This window comes from Acipenser ruthenus, chromosome 41 (assembly GCF_902713425.1).
Source record: "Acipenser ruthenus chromosome 41, fAciRut3.2 maternal haplotype, whole genome shotgun sequence".
Lineage (NCBI taxonomy): Eukaryota > Metazoa > Chordata > Actinopteri > Acipenseriformes > Acipenseridae > Acipenser > Acipenser ruthenus.
In genome coordinates this window covers 10734928-10756291 of record NC_081229.1, presented here as the reverse complement: position 1 = coordinate 10756291, position 21364 = coordinate 10734928, and the positions used below count along the sequence as shown (strand labels likewise).

The 21364-nt window shown below is 49.9% G+C and overlaps 2 protein-coding genes across 5 annotated transcripts; one reads left to right on the top strand and one right to left on the bottom strand.

Annotated features, from left to right (window-relative positions):
- Window positions 1–41: 41 nt before the first annotated feature.
- LOC117434198 (hypermethylated in cancer 2 protein-like) lies at window positions 42–14227 on the bottom strand. 2 transcript variants are annotated; one of them, XM_034056823.3, is made up of 4 exons: window positions 13773–14227; window positions 8391–8838; window positions 7525–7854; window positions 42–6962 (listed from the first exon to the last, which is right to left on the bottom strand). In XM_034056823.3, the coding sequence occupies exons 2-4, from the start codon at window positions 8817–8819 to the stop codon at window positions 5799–5801; spliced, it is 1923 nt and encodes a 640-aa protein (XP_033912714.3). In that variant the 5' UTR covers window positions 8820–8838; window positions 13773–14227; the 3' UTR covers window positions 42–5798. The 2 variants fall into 2 exon arrangements, with proteins under 2 accessions (XP_033912714.3, XP_033912712.3); XM_034056821.3 differs by lacking the exon at window positions 13773–14227 and adding an exon at window positions 12463–13190 and having other exon boundaries at window positions 43–6962.
- Window positions 13275–20044, top strand: LOC117434217 (zinc finger and BTB domain-containing protein 9-like). 3 transcript variants are annotated; one of them, XM_034056860.3, is made up of 2 exons: window positions 13275–13556; window positions 17547–20044. In XM_034056860.3, the coding sequence occupies exon 2, from the start codon at window positions 17558–17560 to the stop codon at window positions 19112–19114; it is 1557 nt and encodes a 518-aa protein (XP_033912751.3). In that variant the 5' UTR covers window positions 13275–13556; window positions 17547–17557; the 3' UTR covers window positions 19115–20044. The 3 variants fall into 3 exon arrangements, with proteins under 3 accessions (XP_033912751.3, XP_034772858.2, XP_033912752.3); XM_034916967.2 differs by lacking the exon at window positions 13275–13556 and adding an exon at window positions 13649–13795; XM_034056861.3 differs by lacking the exon at window positions 13275–13556 and adding an exon at window positions 14404–15245.
- The last annotated feature ends 1320 nt before the right edge of the window (window positions 20045–21364 follow it).

Here is a 21364-nt window from a genome sequence, read left to right as displayed (position 1 = left end):
GGAGGTGGAGCGCTGTGCAGGAGTGAGGGAGGTGGAGCGCTGTGCAGGAGTGAGGGAGGTGGAGCGCTGTGCAGGGGTGAGGGAGGTGGAGCTCTGTGCAGGTTATGAACATGCACAAAGCTCACATGACTGCGGTTCACCAGAGCCTCCTTGCACCAGGCAGGAAGAGCATCAGACGTGCCTGTCTTCAACAGGGATAGAACCCAGGCATGCTGCATGAAGCAGTGCAGTGTACAGGAATAATGTGCAGGTACAGACAGTGACGGGGCAGGTCAAGACCCCAACAAGACCGTCTGGGTACCGGACCGGGGATGTAAGCACTGGCAGGGGGCAGGGCGGAACCGGGACAATACCAGGTTGGTTCGGTGGCTTCACGCGGAGCACAAGGCCGCAGCGGGACGTAGCAAACAGGCTGTAGTGCACAAATACACCGTCCTTTTTAATATCACTTTGTGTAAAAACACAATAAATGCAAAACTATAGCAGGCTGAGCAGCTTTGTTATAGCTTATTGAGGTTTCGGGTCTTTAGGAGGGAAACCCTCATTTGTTAATAGTTACATTTTGTACTTGAAAGGGGACTGGGAGGGGCAGCCAACTCCCACTCAGCAACTTCAATAACACAAAGAGATTTAGACAAGATTCAAGCTTGGGCTGACACATGGCAGGTGGAAATGAATTTGAATAAATGCAAAGTCTTGCACTTCAGGTGCTAAAACATTAGAGGCAAATACAGCATGAATAGTAACGAAATAGAGGAGGCTATGCATGAAAAGGACTTGGGGGTCGTAGTGCATGAAACTCTTAAGCCAACTAGACAGTGTGGAGAAGCTACAAAAAAGGCACATAGACTGTTAGGTTATACAGCCAAGACAGCTGAATTCAAATTAAGAGAAGTTATATTCATTATATAATGCACTGGTACAACCACACCTAGAATAGTGTCTCCAGTTCTGGTCCCCATATCATAAAAAAGACATTGAGGCATTGGAGAGAGTACAGAGAGCAACACGATTCATTCCAGGATTGAAGAGCATGTCATATGAAGATAGACTGAAAGAGCTGAATCTGTAGAGCCTAGGAAGAAGGAGAGCCAAAGGTGACTAACAGAGGCATTTCAAATTGTCAAGGGGTTTAACAAAGTAACTGCTGAGAATTACTTTTCACAGGTCACAGAGAATAAATAAAGATTTATTCTCTTGAATTTAAGTTTGGCAGGGATAGGGTTAATTCCATCCCTGTATAATGTGGCTGTTCCCAGAGTGGATAATTGGGTGCTGATTGGGAATGGCCTCATGTATAAAAAGGGAAGCGCATCCTTTGTTTGAGAACGAGGCGTTTGGACGGAGAGTTCTGAGAAGGTGGATGCCCAGCCTGAACGAAGCAGGTAAGAGACACCATGACAGCAGTGCTTGCGGTTTGATTTGTTGAGTTTTGTTTAGCCCTTTTATTTGGGTCCTTGTACCTTGTTCCCTTGTTTTTTGTAAATAAACATGCTCATCCATCTCTTTAAACTGCAGCTTCCTGCCTCTGAGGCTCCCTCCGGGTGTGCCCAGACCTGCCCTGCCCTGCCCGCCACGACGCTGCCCTTTCACGCTGCAGTCCTGCTGTTTTGATGCTGACAGAACGTAGTGAAAGTGCAGCGTGTTTGCTAATCGCACACACGTGTAAGCTCAGCTGGTTCTGAAGTCACAGCGAGTCTGTTTTTAAGTATTCTGCAACCTTGTTGATGGTGAGATTTTATTTCACAATAATATTCGTTTCACTTTTTTTGTTGATGCCGACAGAAAATGTATTTTGAAACTGTAGTAAAAAAAACGTAATTTAGCTTGAAAGAATACCTCTGAGGCACGGTATGCTTGTTATCCAGATAAATGTGTAAGATGTGCAACATAAACCCTGTCACTGAAAGGCTAGCTGTCTAAAACACAGCCTGCATCCGACCCAGCGCTACAAGGGTCTTTAAGAGCACAAGACTTCTACTGACAAGATGTTAGTGGATTAAAACCATCATTCACTTTGAACTCAGGGAATCTCAATCTCTCACTAAAATGAAATCACTTGAGCAATGTGTGAATGTGGAATTTGCATCATCCTTAAAAGAGTTTTTGAATGAACGTCCCGACTACAGGATCACTTTTTTCTTTTTGTTTTGTGCAAGGACTGTGCGCCCTCTTGTGGTCATTTGTTAATACTGCATCTCATGTACACTAAAATGATTGAATTTGTTACGTGCTCTTTCTAAAAGCGGCCTCGCCCTGATTCAGAGGGCCTGATCTTCTGTCTGCTGTGTTTTTTCATCATCTTCCTGCCAAAACCTGCAATACAGAAACATGAGGATGGATCTGATCACAGGGGCAGGGTGAGATTCACAGGGGCATGTATACCCATGAGGATGGATTGGATCACAGGGGCAGGGTGAGATTCACAGGGGCATGTATACCCATGAGGATGGATGGGATCACAGGGGCAGGGTGAGATTCACAGGGGCATGTATACCCATGAGGATGGATCGGATCACAGGGGCAGGGTGAGATTCACAGGGGCATGTATACCCATGAGGATGGATCAAATCACAGGGGCAGAGAGATTCACAGGGGCATGTATACCCATGAGGATGGATGGGATCACAGGGGCAGGGTGGGATTCACAGGGGCATGTATACCCATGAGGATGGATCGGATCACAGGGGCAGGGTGAGATTCACAGGGGCATGTATACCCATGAGGATGGATCGGATCACAGGGGCAGGGTGAGATTCACAGGGGCATGTATACCCATGAGGATGGATGGGATCACAGGGGCAGGGTGAGATTCACAGGGGCATGTATACCCATGAGGATGGATGGGATCACAGGGGCAGGGTGAGATTCACAGGGGCATGTATACCCATGAGGATGGATCGGATCACAGGGGCAGGGTGAGATTCACAGGGGCATGTATACCCATGAGGATGGATGGGATCACAGGGGCAGGGTGAGATTCACAGGGGCATGTATACCCATGAGGATGGATGGGATCACAGGGGCAGGGTGGGATTCACAGGGGCATGTATACCCATGAGGATGGATCGGATCACAGGGGCAGGGTGGGATTCACAGGGGCATGTATACCCATGAGGATGGATGGGATCACAGGGGCAGGGTGGGATTCACAGGGGCATGTATACCCATGAGGATGGATCGGATCACAGGGGCAGGGTGGGATTCACAGGGGCATGTATACCCATGAGGATGGATCGGATCACAGGGGCAGGGTGAGATTCACAGGGGCATGTATACCCATGAGGATGGATGGGATCACAGGGGCAGGGTGAGATTCACAGGGGCATGTATACCCATGAGGATGGATCGGATCACAGGGGCAGGGTGAGATTCACAGGGGCATGTATACCCATGAGGATGGATGGGATCACAGGGGCAGGGTGAGATTCACAGGGGCATGTATACCCATGAGGATGGATCGGATCACAGGGGCAGGGTGAGATTCACAGGGGCATGTATACCCATGAGGATGGATCGGATCACAGGGGCAGGGTGAGATTCACAGGGGCATGTATACCCATGAGGATGGATCGGATCACAGGGGCAGGGTGAGATTCACAGGGGCATGTATACCCATGAGGATGGATCGGATCACAGGGGCAGGGTGAGATTCACAGGGGCATGTATACCCATGAGGATGGATTGGATCACAGGGGCAGGGTGAGATTCACAGGGGCATGTATACCCATGAGGATGGATGGGATCACAGGGGCAGGGTGAGATTCACAGGGTCATGTATACCCATGAGGATGGATGGGATCACAGGGGCAGGGTGAGATTCACAGGGGCATGTATACCCATGAGGATGGATTGGATCACAGGGGCAGGGTGAGATTCACAGGGGCATGTATACCCATGAGGATGGATCGGATCACAGGAGCAGGGTGAGATTCACAGGGGCATGTATACCCATGAGGATGGATCGGATCACAGGGGCAGGGTGAGATTCACAGGGGCATGTATACCCATGAGGATGGATCGGATCACAGGGGCAGGGTGAGATTCACAGGGGCATGTATACCCATGAGGATGGATGGGATCACAGGGGCAGGGTGAGATTCACAGGGTCATGTATACCCATGAGGATGGATCGGATCACAGGGGCAGGGTGAGATTCACAGGGGCATGTATACCCATGAGGATGGATCGGATCACAGGGGCAGGGTGAGATTCACAGGGGCATGTATACCCATGAGGATGGATGGGATCACAGGGGCAGGGTGAGATTCACAGGGGCATGTATACCCATGAGGATGGATCGGATCACAGGGGCAGGGTGAGATTCACAGGGGCATGTATACCCATGAGGATGGATGGGATCACAGGGGCAGGATGAGATTCACAGGGGCATGTATACCCATGAGGATGGATGGGATCACAGGGGCAGGGTGAGATTCACAGGGGCATGTATACCCATGAAGATGGATCGGACCTGTTTTACACACACACAGGATAAAAACTGACAAAAGTAACCTTTGCAGAATAACATTAAGTGCTTATTTTTGTATTTCTTCTTTTCAAAAAGGCATTTTAGCAAAACACAATTTTACAAAATGAAAGCATTAGAGAGATGAAGTGTTAACGGTGAAGGCTTCAGTCTCTTCTAAAGGCAGTGTGGCAGCGTGCTGCTCTCGCAGGGGAGCTGTCACTGCCAGCCTAGGAACCATCTCCAGTGCAGAGGAGCCCCCTGCCCTCTCACAAACACTCCACATGCAGACACTGAAGTGAAGGGAGATTCTAAACATGTCCTTCCATCTCCAGCAAGGCTGCTTAATAAAGTTCACGTTACTATTTACAGAACTCCAGGGAACTCAATGACATCCTTTTGTAGATTGACTAACATTGTACTGAAGTGCCCACAGTATGAATGTTGCTGGTTAAGCAGCAGTGAGTCCTGTACAGTGTGAGCCACACATTGCTGTGATCACGATGAAGGGCTGCTTCAGGGTTTCCATCAAACGAGAGGACTGTCCTTCGATAAACCAAGTTTGTGCGTGTATGTGTGTGTCAGCGTGTGTGCGTCAGCGTGTGTCAGCATGTGTGTGCTTTAGTTCATGAGTCTACACTCTGAGACACACGCACGCGCATGAGCACACACACACTGACACACACACACACTGACACACACACACACACTGACACGCACACACACACACTGACACACACACACTGACACACACACACTGACACACACACACTGACACACACACTGACACACACGCACACACACACTGACACACACACACAATGACACACACTGACACACACGCACACACACACACACTGACACACACACACGCTGACACACACACACTGACACACATTCATACCCACCCTCACACTCACCCTGACTCCCCCACCCTCACTCTCACTCCCTCGCTCTCACTCCCTCGCCCTCGCTCTCACTCCCTCTCTCTCACTCCCTCACCCTCGCTCTCACTCCCTCTCCCTCGCTCTCACTCTCACTCCCTCGCTCTCACTCTCACTCCCTCGCTCTCACTCCCTCACCCTCGCTCTCACTCCCTCACTCTCGCTCTCACTCCCTCACCCTCGCTCTCACTCCCTCGCCCTCGCTCTCACTCCCTCGCCCTCACTCTCACTCCCTCACCCTCGCTCTCACTCCCTCACCCTCGCTCTCACTCACTCCCTCGCCCTCACTCCCTCACCCTCGCTCTCACTCCCTCACCCTCGCTCCCTCACCCTCGCTCTCACTCCCTCACCCTCGCTCTCACTCCCTCGCCCTCGCTCTCACTCCCTCACAGCACGCTGCTTGCACTGGCACTTTGCTGCTGCAGCTGCTCCTCCTCCTGCTGCAGGTGCTTCAGGTAGCAGCTCCTCATTCTGAACTTGCGGCCGCAGCGCTCACACTTGTACAGGAAGCCCATGTGTGTCTTCATGTGCTCGTTCAGGTGGTGCTTCAGTTTGAACTTCTTCTCGCAGACGGAGCAGTCGAAGGGACGCACGCTCAGGGTCAGCATGATGTGCCGGTCTCTCTTGGGCTTCACCGCGAAGCGCTTTCCACACAGGCAGCCGAATCGCTTGCCGTCGGGCTCCACGGACAGAATCTTGACCGGGGCGTGCACTGCCTGGCCCAGAGAGGCGTGAGTGACGATCTCGTTGCCGTGGATATCCATGGGTTGCTGGGTGACAGCGTTGGCAGGGTAACCCGTGGGGTCTGCGATGACTCTGGTGCCGTCGGGGAAAGAGGCAGAATCCACCACGACCGACCCAGCAGCCAGCAGAGAGACCGGGCCGGGCTCCTTGCTGTGCAGGGCAGAGAGCAGGAAACAGTCACTGCTCCTCCCACCCGCTCCCTCGGAGTACACAGTGAAACCAGCCTGGCTCACCTCATCATTACTCTTACAGGTAACACTTCCACTGATGGAATCAATGAAGTTCATTCCCTGTCCACTCCCGTTGGTCTGCACTTTCCCTTCTCTCTCACCCTCCTCCCAACTCTCCTCCTTCACATGAACCAGTCCGCTGCCAGCTCCCAGCGTTCCCAGTCGCCCCAGTCGGAGCTCCCCCATGCTCGAGAAAGCCCCCCCGCTCGAGTCGTGCACACTTGCTGCCCCTGCGGCTGTGGAAAACCAGTTTGAGGAATTTGAAAGGGCTTGTTGTCTGTGCTCCGGGCTTGGTTGGCTGTCCTGTTTGTGTACAAGCTTGTATGAATAGCTGGCTGCTGCCTCCCTCTCCAGCGGCCCCCTCTTCCTCTCTCTCCCCCTCTCTCTGTCGACCTCAATCATCACCATCCTCCCGTTCTCATCAATAGAGCCACTGCAAATCTCTCCTTCTCCATCTCTCCTCCTTTCTGCATTCAGCACCCCTCCCTCCTCCTCCTCATCCTCCTCCTCTGATTGGACATGCACCTTGATGACATCATCATCCTCAGTCTCTGCCCCCTCCATGTCCTCATCCACCTGAAACAGAAAACAAGGAAATTCAAGCCTACATTCCACTGGGATATACAACCACCATAAATGTAGCAGGACTGTGCCACGGGTAGCAGGACTGGGTAGCAGATACACACAGGGGCTGATCACACTGCAGATACACACAGGGGCTCATCACACTGCAGATACACACAGGGGCTCATCACACTGCAGATACACACAGGGGCTGATCACACTGCAGATACACACAGGGGCTGATCACACTGCAGATACACACAGGGGCTGATCACACTGCAGATACACACAGGGGCTGATCACACTGCAGATACACACAGGGGCTGATCACACTGCAGATACACACAGGGGCTGATCACACTGCAGATACACACAGGGGCTGATCACACTGCAGATACACACAGGGGCTCATCACACTGCAGATACACACAGGGGCTCATCACACTGCAGATACACACAGGGGCTCATCACACTGCAGATACACACAGGGGCTGATCACACTGCAGATACACACAGGGGCTCATCACACTGCAGATACACACAAGGCTGGTCACACACACAGCTTGGCCTGTACCTCATACTCCTCGTCTTTGCCGGTGGTGTTGTTGCTGTTGCTATAGTAATAATGGTCCTCTCGTTCTGTAGAGTAGTACAGCTCCTCCTTGGTCTTGCTGTTGCTGCTGGGTCTGAGACACGGCCCGTCCTCCCCCTCCTGCCCCTCGGGGCCCCCTTGCCTGCCCCCCTCCCACTCTCTCCTCACAGCCAGTCCCTCCTGAGTGTGCACCCTCGCTGCGCAGTCTCTGCCCCCAGTATCCTCTCGACACCCCACCACTACTTGGCTGCTACTGGGAGACTGGGAGGTGGAGCGACAGTTTCTGTACGATCTCTTCTTACTGAAATGCTTCTGTGGAGACAAAAGAGATTTCAATTACTCTGAGGAATCCAGGACAACTGTCCCGATGCTGTCTCAGTGTGTGAAGCTGTCTCAGTGTTGTGAAGCTGTCTCAGGGCTGTGCTGCTGTCTCAGTGTTGTGAAGCTGTCTCAGTGCTGTGCTGCTGTCTCAGTGTGTGAGCTGTGCTGCTGTCTCAGGACTGTGCTGCTGTCTAATAGCTGTGCTGCTGTCTCAGTGCTGTGCTGCTGTCTCAGGGCTGTGCTGCTGTCTCAGCGCTGTGCACTGTCTCAGGGCTGTGCTGCTGTCTCAGTGCTGTGCTGCTGTCTAAGGGCTGTGCTACTGTCTAAGGGCTGTGCTGCTGTCTCAGGGCTGTGCTGCTGTCTCAGTGCTATATTGCTGTCTCAGGGCTGTGCTGCTGTCTCAGTGCTGTATTACTGTCTCAGGGCTGTGCTGCTGTCTCAGGGCTGTGCTGCTGTCTCAGTGCTGTGCTGCTGTCTAAGGGCTGTGCTGCTGTCTCAGGGCTGTGCTGCTGTCTCATTGTATGTACCTGCTCCTCTTCCCTCTTCAGTATCTCTTTACATCGGTCCACAACATGCCAGAGCTGCAGGCCGCTGGCCACCAGCAAGTAGCTGGGCATGTCCTGCACTGTGACCCGCAGCCGGCCGGTGTATATGAGCCCCAGCAGCCCTGCGAAGGCCCTGGGTTCGATCACACTGGGCAGGGCAATGACGTCGCTGTCCCTCAGCATCAGCTTGTCATGGAAGTAGGAGGAGGAGGCGGCCAGCACAGCCTTGTGTGCGCGGAACACCTGCCCCCTCACGTGCACCGCCAGGTCGCAGAACTTGCCCTCCTCGCGGTGCTGATTCAGGTGCTCCAGCAGCACCGCGCTGTAGTTTGGGAACTGCAGGTCCACCAGTCTGCGAGACGGACTGGGACCAGTCACACCTGAACTGCAGCTGCTATTGTCAGGGTCCATACTGCAGAGACTGCAACCACTGGAGAGGGAAACAGGAGAGAAGAGGGTCAAACATGAATCAGTGTGCCTGTAACTCTGTCCGAGAGGAGACAGGAGGGAGCTGCAATCAGATCACGGGACCGACAGCACAGGCGTGTCTCAGTACCACGAGGCAGCAGCATCTTCTATAACTGGTGCTGGACATGAGAAAAGTTTACATCTGTGCAGAGCAAGGGCCCTGCACATGGAAACAGAGCAGAGGGGTCCAGGCACGGTCCGGGAGGGTCATTCCACACCTGGTTTTACAGGTAAAACAAGACAGGGTCTGGATCAGGGGTTCATTGGTTCAATTAAACAATTTAGACCAGGGCTGGAAAGAACAGGACTGGAAGGACCAACTGTGGCCTCCCTGCTAAATACATGTCTGGCATGAGAGAAGGACTGAGAGCAGCAGGGTCAGTGAGAGAGAAGGACTGAGAGCAGCAGGGTCAGTGTGTGGGGCTGTACTCAGCACGAGCCTTAGTTTTGATTGCTTTGTTTAAATAAAAGCATGCTTAAAGCCCTTTAAAAGCTGCAGTCCCTTGTCTCCTGCACTTGCTAGTCCTGTCGCTTGCCTGGATCGCAACGCTGCCCTTCCTCACAGCTGTACACCACAAGGTGGATGGGCGGGCTGTGGTAATGCTGCCCTTGAGAAACGGGTTCAGAGCCTGTCCAGCCCTCTCCAGTCAAAGAGCCTCGTGTTGAAGCCTCCTCCTGCTCTGGTGCATCTAGTCCTCTGTCTCAACACGGCTCCCTCACACGCTCCTGTATTCATTCAATGACACGATCATTCAGCACTGCTCACACACTCCACTCTACTTCTAGATCTCCTCAAATTGACTTTTTTTCATTTAAACTCTTTGTACTCTTCCTCCTACTATGTACTGTATTCGCCTGACCTCAGTCAGCCCCACATTACTGGATCCTCAGCCCCACGTTGCTGGAATCTCAGCCCCACATTACTGGATCCTGAGTGCCACGTTACTGGATCCTCAGCCCCACATTACTGGATCCTCAGCCCCACGTTACTGGATCCTCAGCCCCACGTTACTGGATCCTGAGCGCCACGTTACTGGATCCTCAGCCCCACGTTACTAGATCCTGAGCGCCACATTCCTGGATCCTCAGCCCCCACGTTACTGGATCCTCAGCCCCCACGTTACTGGATCCTCAGCCCCACGTTACTGGATCCTCAGCCCCCACGTTACTGGATCCTCAGAGCTACGTTACTGGATCCTCAGAGCCGTGTTACTGGATCCTCAGAGCTATGTTACTGGATCCTCAGAGCTACGTTACTGGATCCTCGGCACCACGTTACTGGATCCTCAGAACTACGTTACTGGATCCTCAGAGCCGTGTTACTGGATCCTCAGAGCTGTGTTACTATATCCTCAGAGCTACGTTACTGGATCCTCAGCCCCATGTTACTGGATCCTCAGAGCCGTGTTACTGGATCCTCAGAGCTACGTTACTGGATCCTCAGCCCCATGTTACTGGATCCTCAGCCCCATGTTACTGGCTCCTCAGCCCCACGTTACTGGATCCTCAGAGCCGTGTTACTGGATCCTCAGAGCTACGTTACTGGATCCTCGGCGCCACGTTACTGGATCCTCAGAGCCGTGTTACTGAATTCTCAGAACTACGTTACTGGATCCTCAGAGCCGTGTTACTGGATCCTCAGAGCTATGTTACTGGATCCTCAGAGCTACGTTACTGGATCCTCTGAGCTACGTTACTGGATCCTCAGAGCTACGTTACTGGATCCTGAGCGCCACATTACTGGATCCTGAGCGCCACATTACTGGATCCTCAGACCCACATTACTGGATCCTCGGCCCCACGTTACTGGATCCTCAGCGCCACGTTACTGGATCCTCAGAGCCGTGTTACTGGATCCTCAGAGCTACGTTACTGGATCCTCAGAGCCATGTTACTGGATCCTCAGCGCTACGTTACTGGATCCTCACAGCCGTGTTACTGGATCCTCAGAGCTACGTTACTGGATCCTCAGAGCCATGTTACTGGATCCTCAGCGCTACGTTACTGGATCCTCACAGCTGTGTTACTGGATCCTCAGACCCACATTACTGGATCCTGAGCGCCACGTTACTGGATCCTCAGCTGCTGCACTATCCTTACACGAGTGCATTATTACTGTGTAATTGCAGATATAATGTATTGAAATCCTAACTCGCTGCTTCATATTGTCCTTTAGTATTATTTGGCTTCCAAGCCAGAATGGGAAGCCTATTGTTTGTTAGGATTTGTTTTTTTCTTCAGCTCTCTTTTTTTTAAATGGCTCTAAAATCAACACCCTTGCACGGAAACTCACGAAACTCGCCAGGGTGGTGGCACCTAAGGGAAGTTGTGTCAGAAAATAAAGGTCATAGGTCATATGGTGTGGTGGCCATCTTGGATTTCTCGAGAATTTTTGACAATTATAAAATCTTCTTCTCCGAACCGGTTTACAGCAGAGATGTGAAACTTGGTGCACGTTCTCCCCTCATGGCCGAGATTTACGGTTGTTCAAGAGAAGCCGCTCGGTCACATCGTTTAGCGGCCATACTGGATTTGTCAAAAACATTCAAACGTCTTCTTCTCTGAAACGGTTATGCTGATTGAAGCCACACTTTGCATCCATAGCCTTGGCAAGGTTATCTATCAAGCGTGTGCAAAGCAACTCGCTACATCAAAAAACAACATGGCCGCCGTGAGCCAATCAAATGTCAGCTACGGTGAGATTGCACAGATTACCTTGCTGAAGCTCAAATGAAAAACTTGTTTAGAACTCCTTTGAGAGTTCAGACAGTGAAATAGTTACTACAGAATACACAAATTAACCCATATATCCCTGGATAAGAGCGTCTGCTAAAAATATGATCTATTCAAAAATGAACTTGACCGTGACCTTTGACCTGTCCTTACAGTCAAATGCAAAACTAGCTTATAACTAGTCGTGTGCTAGTTATTTCACTTCCTGTAAACGACACTGTATTTAAATACTGCCCTTGCATTGGAACCCTGTAAGTCGCCTTGGATGAAGCAGGCGTCTGCCAAATGAATACATTTTAAAAAGCCTTGCTTTGAATCAAACACGCAACCCGGGTGTGGGCTCGAACCCTCGCTGCCTCCTCTCTCTCTCTCTGGAGACCCAATCACACTCCAGGCACCCGGGTACTGCAGCCAGCTGGCGATGATGATTAAACCATTACTCTTGGACTAGAGTACCTGGGCTGGTCACACATCACCACCAGCCCGTTTCAGACTGCAGTAACGCAGCGTTAGTTTTGCTCGCTTGGTTAAACGACACGATCGCCGTGAAGTTTGTATCGGTCGTCTCTAAACGCTCGCTGGTGAAACAGCATTTGATTGTTCTTTCACAGAAATCGTGCCAATTCTTATTTTCCTAACTAGCCCCGAGTCGGTATTGTGTTCACTGCGATCCCTTTGCAACAGACAGTAAACTATAATTCCTTGTGTCTGCTGGTTTTATTTGTAAATGGTGTTTGCCCCATTCACACGGGATTTTTATTGTTTGAGAAAAACAACCTCAAATCGATCCAGTTAGAATAGTCATGAAGACTGGATGCAAACACAGGATGGACAGCGATGCGCCGCTACTTACACCGGCACTGCGTTTCATGTACGTCGCCGTGCAGTTCCGAGGCGTGCTACCGCATCTTCCCGTGTTTTAATGTTTATTTTTTGATTTGTTTTGTTCTTTTCTTCTTGTTCCCAGTCGATATTCTCAGCTGTATCCTCCTCTTCCCCCAGCGCGCAGGCACCGTCTACAAACTCTCCGGCTGTGCAATACTGAAGGCGGCTGTTTAATTTAATTTAATGGTCTTATCTTCTTACGCTTCTCGTTTGTAAACACGTTTCATAGACATTATTTACAATTTCGTTTCTTCACGGCATCGTTTCTACACCGAGTTCAAGTTTACAAACAACATTTGGAGCAGTTTATGTTTGACTTGGAAGTCCCCACTTTTTAGAGGAGCTCTAAGAGAGCGCTCCTATTGTCCAACAGAATACTTTTCCGGGGTTTGAAAATAACAGCGATCAACCAATTCGATCACAGCGAATCTGCATATTCAAGTTGAAATCCTTTAGTTTTTTTTTGTATTCACTCTTTTAAATTCAGTAATACTCGTGTAGAGCGCAAGTGTTACACCGATAGTTGTAACAGTATATTCTCAGTCACTGTAGCACACCCGTTAAAAAAAAAATCGAAAAAAAACCACACAGTAATCAGAGAACGAAGCTCATTAATATAGAGCAGGGCAGAAATCGTCACAGCCAATGATATTCAAGCATATCAGCAATGTCATGAATATTAAACAAAGGGTAGAACAAGCCCCCCCCACAGCCACTTAATAAATTAGAACAGCTCTTTGTGAAATGGAATATGAAGGCGGGGGGGGGGGGGGGGGAGCCAGGGGCGTGACCGACAGCATGACGTCAGCATTGCGGGCTGCATATCATTAACAGCAGCGTACATGGTCCTGCAATCCGAGTTTAACTATGAGAAAATAATACTGTTGAGAGCGAGGCACAGGCAGCACGCCGCCGCCAGGGGTCGCTGTACACCGCATTGCTGCCCCCTGTGTTTAAATGGCAGTAAGACAAGGCTTAGAAAGGAGAGACGCGGACAGCAGTGTGTGCAAAACGTGCTGTTACGTACACGGGTCAAATCGGATTGCAAAGGGCTGAAGCGAGGTTAGTATCCGCGAAGGCATTCTGATTATTTAATTGAACCAACAAAAAAAAAAAAATGCAAAATGCAAAAATGCATTTGTTTTGTATCTGGTTCGAGTGGATCTGCTCTTCCCGTCTGTATTCATTCATGCACCAGTTCCTGTAACACGCCGCACTGTCGCGTTCATGCAGCGCCCGAAATGCAAATCCATGAAGCTCACAATTCAAATACTTCACCTGCTCTGCACTCAGCCGTTCAGGTGCATCATTTCACTGCAGTGTTTCATCCTCGTTTTGTTTAATCGCAGTCAATACGTTACAGTGTCTTCACGTTGGGTGTAAGCACGGTGCTGTGCAGAATTATTATTATTATTATTATTATTATTATTATTATTATTATTATTATTATTATTATTATTATTATTATTATTATTATTATTAATAAGAGAACGCCTCGTTTGGTTTTACACAGGCTCCGCGATGTCTGGGTTTCCGAAGGTCATGTTTTCTGTTTTGGTTTGCATTGATGCTCCGCTTTTCTCCTGTTTCAATCTTGATCGATCTCGTTTGCGTTGTACTAGGCCGCTGATCCCTGGACTCGATTTGCGAGTGTAGGCGGATTAGAAGCCCCGTTCTGCAGGTATGCCGCGGTGCTTCTCGCGTTAAGGCTGCTTCTGTAAATGTTTTTCTCTCTCTCGCGTTTCCACACGCATTCACAGGCGCTGCGAGGCGCCCCGGTGACCCCCAGCGTGACACTTCAGCGCCGGACCAAAACAAAACTGACCGCACCGAGCCCTAAAACACTGAGAGACGGCTTCTCATTCTCCGAGTCTCCTGTCTCTTCAGCTCTGTGTTATTCTCGCCCTCTGTATTTATATTAATCAAATTATTAGATTTATAAATTCAAAACGTGTGTATTACTAAATATGTTTTGATTTCCCGATATGTGACAAGGCAATTAGGAGGGGAGTTTAATACAATTTAATACCACGAAAACGCAATAAACCTAATATGTGAAATACTAAAAGAAACGAATTAGAAACATTTCAGCAATCGTCTCGTTCTTTTAAGACGACGATTGAGTCGTTTATATGACGAAAACAGAGCAAACCCATATTTAGTGAAGTACTAAAAATCCAAATAAGATGAACTGTAATAGTGAATTAATTATCTTAAGTGAAATAAGTGTGCTACGTGAAATGAAAGCAATTCAAAAAGGAGCAGGCTTTCCCCAGTTGCCCCATATTACAAAGGGTCCTGTGAAATGGAATAGGCTGAAGTAGCATTCATTAAAAACACGACATACAAATAATCTTTAAAAAGAGATGAAGTAATAATACACAACACAGATTGCACTTCCCTGAGATTGATTTAGTTCCTGCTAACCCAGAACACATCACACCAAGAGGATGTCATCTGTCTCTCAGACGTCTCTCCCTGCCTGAGTTTTGCTGGGTTTTGAATGTGTTCAAGGTGGTGTGTCTTCACATTTTCCTTGGCAGGGGACCATTTTACACTTTGTTTCCCAATTTCGTATCTGCCTTCTTGGGTCGATTTTAGATTGTCTTGATATTCTTACAGGGAGCTGTTCTTTCAGCACCAGTAAGTGGAGCTTGGGAAAGTGATAATTAGTATTGTTTTTGTCTGGAAGCATTCACGTGTATGCAAGGAAACTGCTATCATTCTTTTTGACGTGTGTGATAATTGGAGGTAGGTTTTAAGACGATCAGACCAGTTTTATTTAGCCCTGTCTGGTCCGGCTTTTACCCACTCCTTGTTCTAGTCTAGCTGCTATAGTCAATCAAACACTGTGCTCTAGTCTAGCTGCTATAGTCAATCAAACACTGTGCTCTAGTCTAGCTGCTATAGTCAATCAAACACTGTGCTCTAGTCTAGCTGCTATAGTCAGCAATCAAACACTGTGCTCTAGTCTAGCTGCTATAGTCAGCAATCAAACACTGTGCTCTAGTCTAGCTGCTATAGTCAATCAAACACTGTGCTCTAGTCTAGCTGCTATAGTCAATCAAACACTGTGCTCTAGTCTATCTGCTATAGTCAATCAAACACTGTGCTCTAGTCTAGCTGCTATAGTCAATCAAACACTGTGTTAGTCTAGCTGCTATAGTCAATCAAACACTGTGCTCTAGTCTAGCTGCTATAGTCAATCAAACACTTCTCTAGTCTAGCAGCTATAGTCAATCAAACACTGTGTTCTAGTCTAGCTGCTATAGTCAGCAATCAAACACTGTGCTCTAGTCTAGCTGCTATAGTCAATCAAACACTGTGCTCTAGTCTAGCTGCTATAGTCAGCAATCAAACACTGTGCTCTAGTCTAGCTGCTGTAGTCAATCAAACACTGTGCTCTAGTCTAGCTGCTATAGTCAATCAAACACTGCTCTAGTCTAGCTGCTATAGTCAATCAAACACTGTTCTCTAGTCTAGCTGCTATAGTCAATCAAACACTGTTCTCTAGTCTAGCTGCTATAGTTAACAATCAAACACTGTGCTCTAGTCTAGCTGCTATAGTCAATCAAACACTGTGCTCTAGTCTAGCTGCTATAGTCAATCAAACACTGTGCTCTAGTCTAGCTGCTATAGTCAGCAATCAAACACTGTGCTCTAGTCTAGCTGCTATAGTCAATCAAACACTGCTCTAGTCTAGCTGCTATAGTCAATCAAACACTGTGCTCTAGTCTAGCTGCTACAGTCAGTCAAACACTGTGCTCTAGTCTAGCTGCTACAGTCAGTCAAACACTGTGCTCTAGTCTAGCTGCTATAGTCAATCAAACACTGTGCTCTAGTCTAGCTGCTATAGTCAATCAAACACTGTGCTCTAGTCTAGCTGCTATAGTCAATCGAACACTGTGCTCTAGTCTAGCTGCTATAGTCAATCAAACACTGTGCTCTAGTCTAGCTGCTATAGTCAATCAAACACTGTGCTCTAGTCTAGCTGCTATAGTCAATCAAACACTGCTCTAGTCTAGCTGCTATAGTTAACAATCAAACACTGTGCTCTAGTCTAGCTGCTATAGTCAATCAAACACTGTGCTCTAGTCTAGCTGCTATAGTCAATCAAACACTGTGCTCTAGTCTAGCTGCTATAGTCAATCAAACACTGTGCTCTAGTCTAGCTGCTATAGTCAATCAAACACTGTGCTCTAGTCTAGCTGCTATAGTCAATCAAACACTGTGCTCTAGTCTAGCTGCTACAGTCAATCAAACACTGTGTTCTAGTCTAGCTGCTATAGTCAATCAAACACTGTGCTCTAGTCTAGCTGCTATAGTCAATCAAACACTGTTCTCTAGTCTAGCTGCTATAGTTAACAATCAAACACTGTGCTCTAGTCTAGCTGCTATAGTCAATCAAACACTGTGCTCTAGTCTAGCTGCTATAGTTAACAATCAAACACTGTGCTCTAGTCTAGCTGCTATAGTCAATCAAACACTGTGCTCTAGTCTAGCTGCTATAGTCAATCAAACACTGTGCTCTAGTCTAGCTGCTATAGTCAATCAAACACTGTTCTCTAGTCTAGCTGCTATAGTCAATCAAACACTGTTCTCTAGTCTAGCTGCTATAGTTAACAATCAAACACTGTGCTCTAGTCTAGCTGCTATAGTCAATCAAACACTGTGCTCTAGTCTAGCTGCTATAGTCAATCAAACACTGTGCTCTAGTCTAGCTGCTATAGTCAGCAATCAAACACTGCTCTAGTCTAGCTGCTATAGTCAATCAAACACTGCTCTAGTCTAGCTGCTATAGTCAATCAAACACTGTGCTCTAGTCTAGCTGCTACAATCAGTCAAACACTGTGCTCTAGTCTAGCTGCTACAGTCAGTCGAACACTGTGCTCTAGTCTAGCTGCTATAGTCAATCAAACACTGTGCTCTAGTCTAGCTGCTATAGTCAGCAATCCCTGACCCTGTGTTGCTGCTATTGTAAGGAATGTTATAGACACTCGTATTGAATTGTCTTCCTCACTTGGTAATCAGTGGTTTGTCTCTCTTTCCCAGTTTGAGGGAGGATGGCCTTGGACCAGTTTGAGCTTCGTTTGGATTTCCCCCAGTACAGCACCTCTCTGCTCTCCCAGTTGAACCAGCACAGACTGGGTGGGCATTTCTGTGACGTCACGGTGCACTCCTGCGATGGGGGCGTGTTCCGAGCGCACACCGCTGTCCTCGCGGCCGCCTCGCGGTACTTCCACGACCAGTTCCTGCTGCATGCTGGGAAGGGGGAGGAGCTGGTGCTGGTCCTCCCCGAGGCCGTGGAGACGGGTGTGTTTGAGCGAGTGCTGGACTGCGCTTACACCGGCAGCCTCCGGATGGTGCTAGAGAGCTCCGAGCCCAGGGGCATCGCGGCAAAGCTCGGGGCCTACCTGACCGCGGCCAGCTTCCTGCAGATGTGGCACGTGGTCGATCGCTGCAATGAGCTCCTCCTGAAGGTAGGGGGCGCTGACACTGCCGTGGGTTCGGCTCAGCAAGCCTCACCTGGGTCCTTCCACCCGAAACCCAGCCGCTCTGAAAACCAGTCTCCCTCGTCCAGCACCAGCAACGCTCACCCCCCTCGATGCAGGGGCAGCAGTGAGAGTCACTGGGAGCAGCTGCAGGGCGCTTCCACACAGGGAATGGACACAAAAGAGGACAACTGCTGCTCTTCCTTTCAACCTTTTGCCTCTGGTGACTCTGTTGTCGACGTCAGTCACATCAAGGTGGAACTTTTGGAGGAGAAACCGTTCAGAGAGGTGGCTGATGGGATGTCAGTTGTGTCCGACACTAAACCGCTTCCTCCCTCCCTCCCAGCTAACAGTCTCAGTAACATTCCTGCTGCACCCACACTAGAGCAGCTTCAGGGGATCTCTGCTGTTGGAGAGCACGGGCCGACGCAGTTGCCCCAGACTGCCCCCAGGCACCGCGGTCCAGGGTATCAGGAGTCAGTGTGCGGCAATTCTGTGAGCTCTGTTCAGTCAAGTCCCCACCCAGTCCAGAGCCCATCCCTCCAAGGGTTTAGTTCCCTTCACACCCATCCCCCGGAACTGATAGCAACTCACACCAATGCAAACCACAGTGTGGGCGTCCCGGCCTGCTGTCTCCCAGAATTCCTTGCTCCTAGCACTCTCGGCAGTGACAATGCTTGCCCCAATAGCAGCTTTGGTGTGGTGTATGGTGCTGGTAACAATGGCCCCCCCTCACTGCTGGCTCCCGGCTCCCTCCTCTATAGCAAAGCCAGCAGTGCTGTCGCCCTCCAGACCAGTGCCAAAGCCCACCCCAGCGCCCCCTCTGTGCTCCACGCCCAGGTCGATCGCATCTCTCGGTTTGGGAAGCGTGTCTTCGGGTGTTTGTGTGGGAAGAGGTTCCCTGAGCGAGGCCGCAGGGACAGACACGTCCTTCTCAAACTGAGCGCGCGCCCCTTCGGCTGTCCCCAGTGCAACAAGAGCTTCAAACTGAAGCACCACCTGACTGAGCACATGATCCTGCACATGGAGCGGCCGCTGTACTCGTGCGAGAGCTGCGGCAAGACGTTCAAAATGATCGAGTGCTTCCAGAGACACAGAGAGAACTGCCTGCAGAGAGGGAGGCAGTGACAACTGGGAGAGGCACAGGGAGGCAGGGAGAACTGGGAGGAGAGGCACAGGGAGACAGTGACAACTGGGAGGAGAGGCACAGGGAGAACTGGGAGAGGCACAGGGAGACAGTGACAACTGGGAGGAGAGGCACAGGGAGGCAGGGAGAACTGGGAGAGGCACAGGGAGACAGTGACAACAGGGAGGAGAGGCACGGGGAGGCAGGGAGAACTGGGAGGAGAGGTACAGGGAGGCAGGGAGAACTGGGAGATGCACAGAGAGAACTGGGAGAGGTACAGGGAGGCAGGGAGAACTGGGAGAGGCACAGGGAGACAGTGACAACTGGGAGGAGAGGCACGGGGAGGCAGGGAGAACTGGGAGAGGCACAGGGAGACAGTGACAACTGGGAGGAGAGGCACAGGGAGGCAGGGAGAACTGGGAGAGGCACAGGGAGACAGTGACAACTGGGAGGAGAGGCACGGGGAGGCAGGGAGAACTGGGAGGAGAGGTACAGGGAGGCAGGGAGAACTGGGAGATGCACAGAGAGAACTGGGAGAGGTACAGGGAGGCAGGGAGAACTGGGAGAGGCACAGGGAGGCAGGGAGAACTGGGAGGAGAGGCACAGGGAGGCAGGGAGAACTGTGAGGAGAGCGGCAGGGAGGCAGGGAGAACTGGGAGAGGCACAGGGAGGCAGGGAGAACTGGGAGGAGAGGCACAGGGAGGCAGGGAGAACTGGGAGAGGCACAGGGAGGCAGGGAGAACTCGGAGAGGCACAGGGAGGCAGGGAGAACTGGGAGGAGAGCGACAGGGAGGCAGTCACAGCAGGGAGGAGAGGGAGAGTGTAGCGTGGGGGGTAGGGGGAGTGTTGGGGTTAGAGCGTCTCTCAGCAGTCAGTGGACATGGCGTTTTGAACTGGGGGTGAAACACAAGAACCTTCTCAGACTGGCATTAAAAGGTAACAGCTCTCTTTATTAAACATGTTTCTCTTTTTTTGTCATCACAGACCCCAAATAAACAACATTAAAAAAGAAAAGAGTTCTTAACCTGTGCGTTGGCTTGCTTGTTCAATTGAAACGGCCGAGCCCAGGGGAATTGAAACCTGAAGAATCTCGAGAGATATTTACACAAGAACAACACTGCTGTTGATGTTTGTGGTTCTGTACAAATACAAACCTGAGCTCGCAGGCTCGAGGCTTGGAGAGCAAAAGGGAATCGTTCAAATATCTGCAATCATTATTTATTTTGTTAAAATTACAACAACCAACCCATAGAGAGATAAAATAAATTTGACATATATACACATTTATAATATCATTGTAATAATAATACTAATCATCATAATAATAGAATAGCAATTATGTATGTATAAATATTATTATTTAATTTTTTAACAGGAAAAAATTAGTTAGAAAATATTCTGGCTTATTAAACACAGGCTTCTCTGTATTGCGTCTAAGTGCAAGAGTGTGGCCGGGGCGGCTGGTTCGAAGGGAGGAGATGTTCATTATCAACTCCCCTTCATCTTTGAGAGGAATATTTACAACCAGAAACAACCCACCAAAGGAAAACATCCAAAAAAAAGCAAAACGAGATACAATCACTGTTCAGTTTTATACAATGTACACTGTATATCTTCTATAGCTTTAAAAAACAACATTCATCAGGCAGAGAGCAGGGAGTGGATTAACCCATTCCAGAAGAGTGTTCGGAAAACACACACACACACTGCGAGCGTGGCAAGGCTAAAGTTACACTGTCTGTCTGTACAGCTGTGGAGCCTCAGAGAGGACTCCGTGTGAGAGACAGAGTGAGCAGGACCCCGGGGAATCAGAGTGAGAGTGACAGAGTGAGCAGGACCCCGGGGAATCAGAGTGAGAGTGACAGAGTGAGCAGGACCCCGGGGAATCAGTGAGAGAGACAGAGTGAGCAGGACCCCGGGGAATCAGAGTGAGAGTGAGCAGGACCCCGGGGAATCAGTGAGAGAGACAGAGTGAGCAGGACCCCGGGGAATCAGAGTGAGAGTGACAGAGTGAGCAGGACCCTGGGGAATCAGTGAGAGTGGCAGAGTGAGCAGGACCCCGGGGAATCAGAGTGAGAGTGAGCAGGACGCTGGGGAATCAGAGTGAGAGTGACAGAGTGAGCAGGACCCTGGGGAATCAGAGTGAGAGTGAGCAGGACGCTGGGGAATCAGAGTGAGAGTGGCAGAGTGAGCAGGACCCCGGGGAATCAGAGTGAGAGTGAGCAGGACGCTGGGGAATCAGAGTGAGAGTG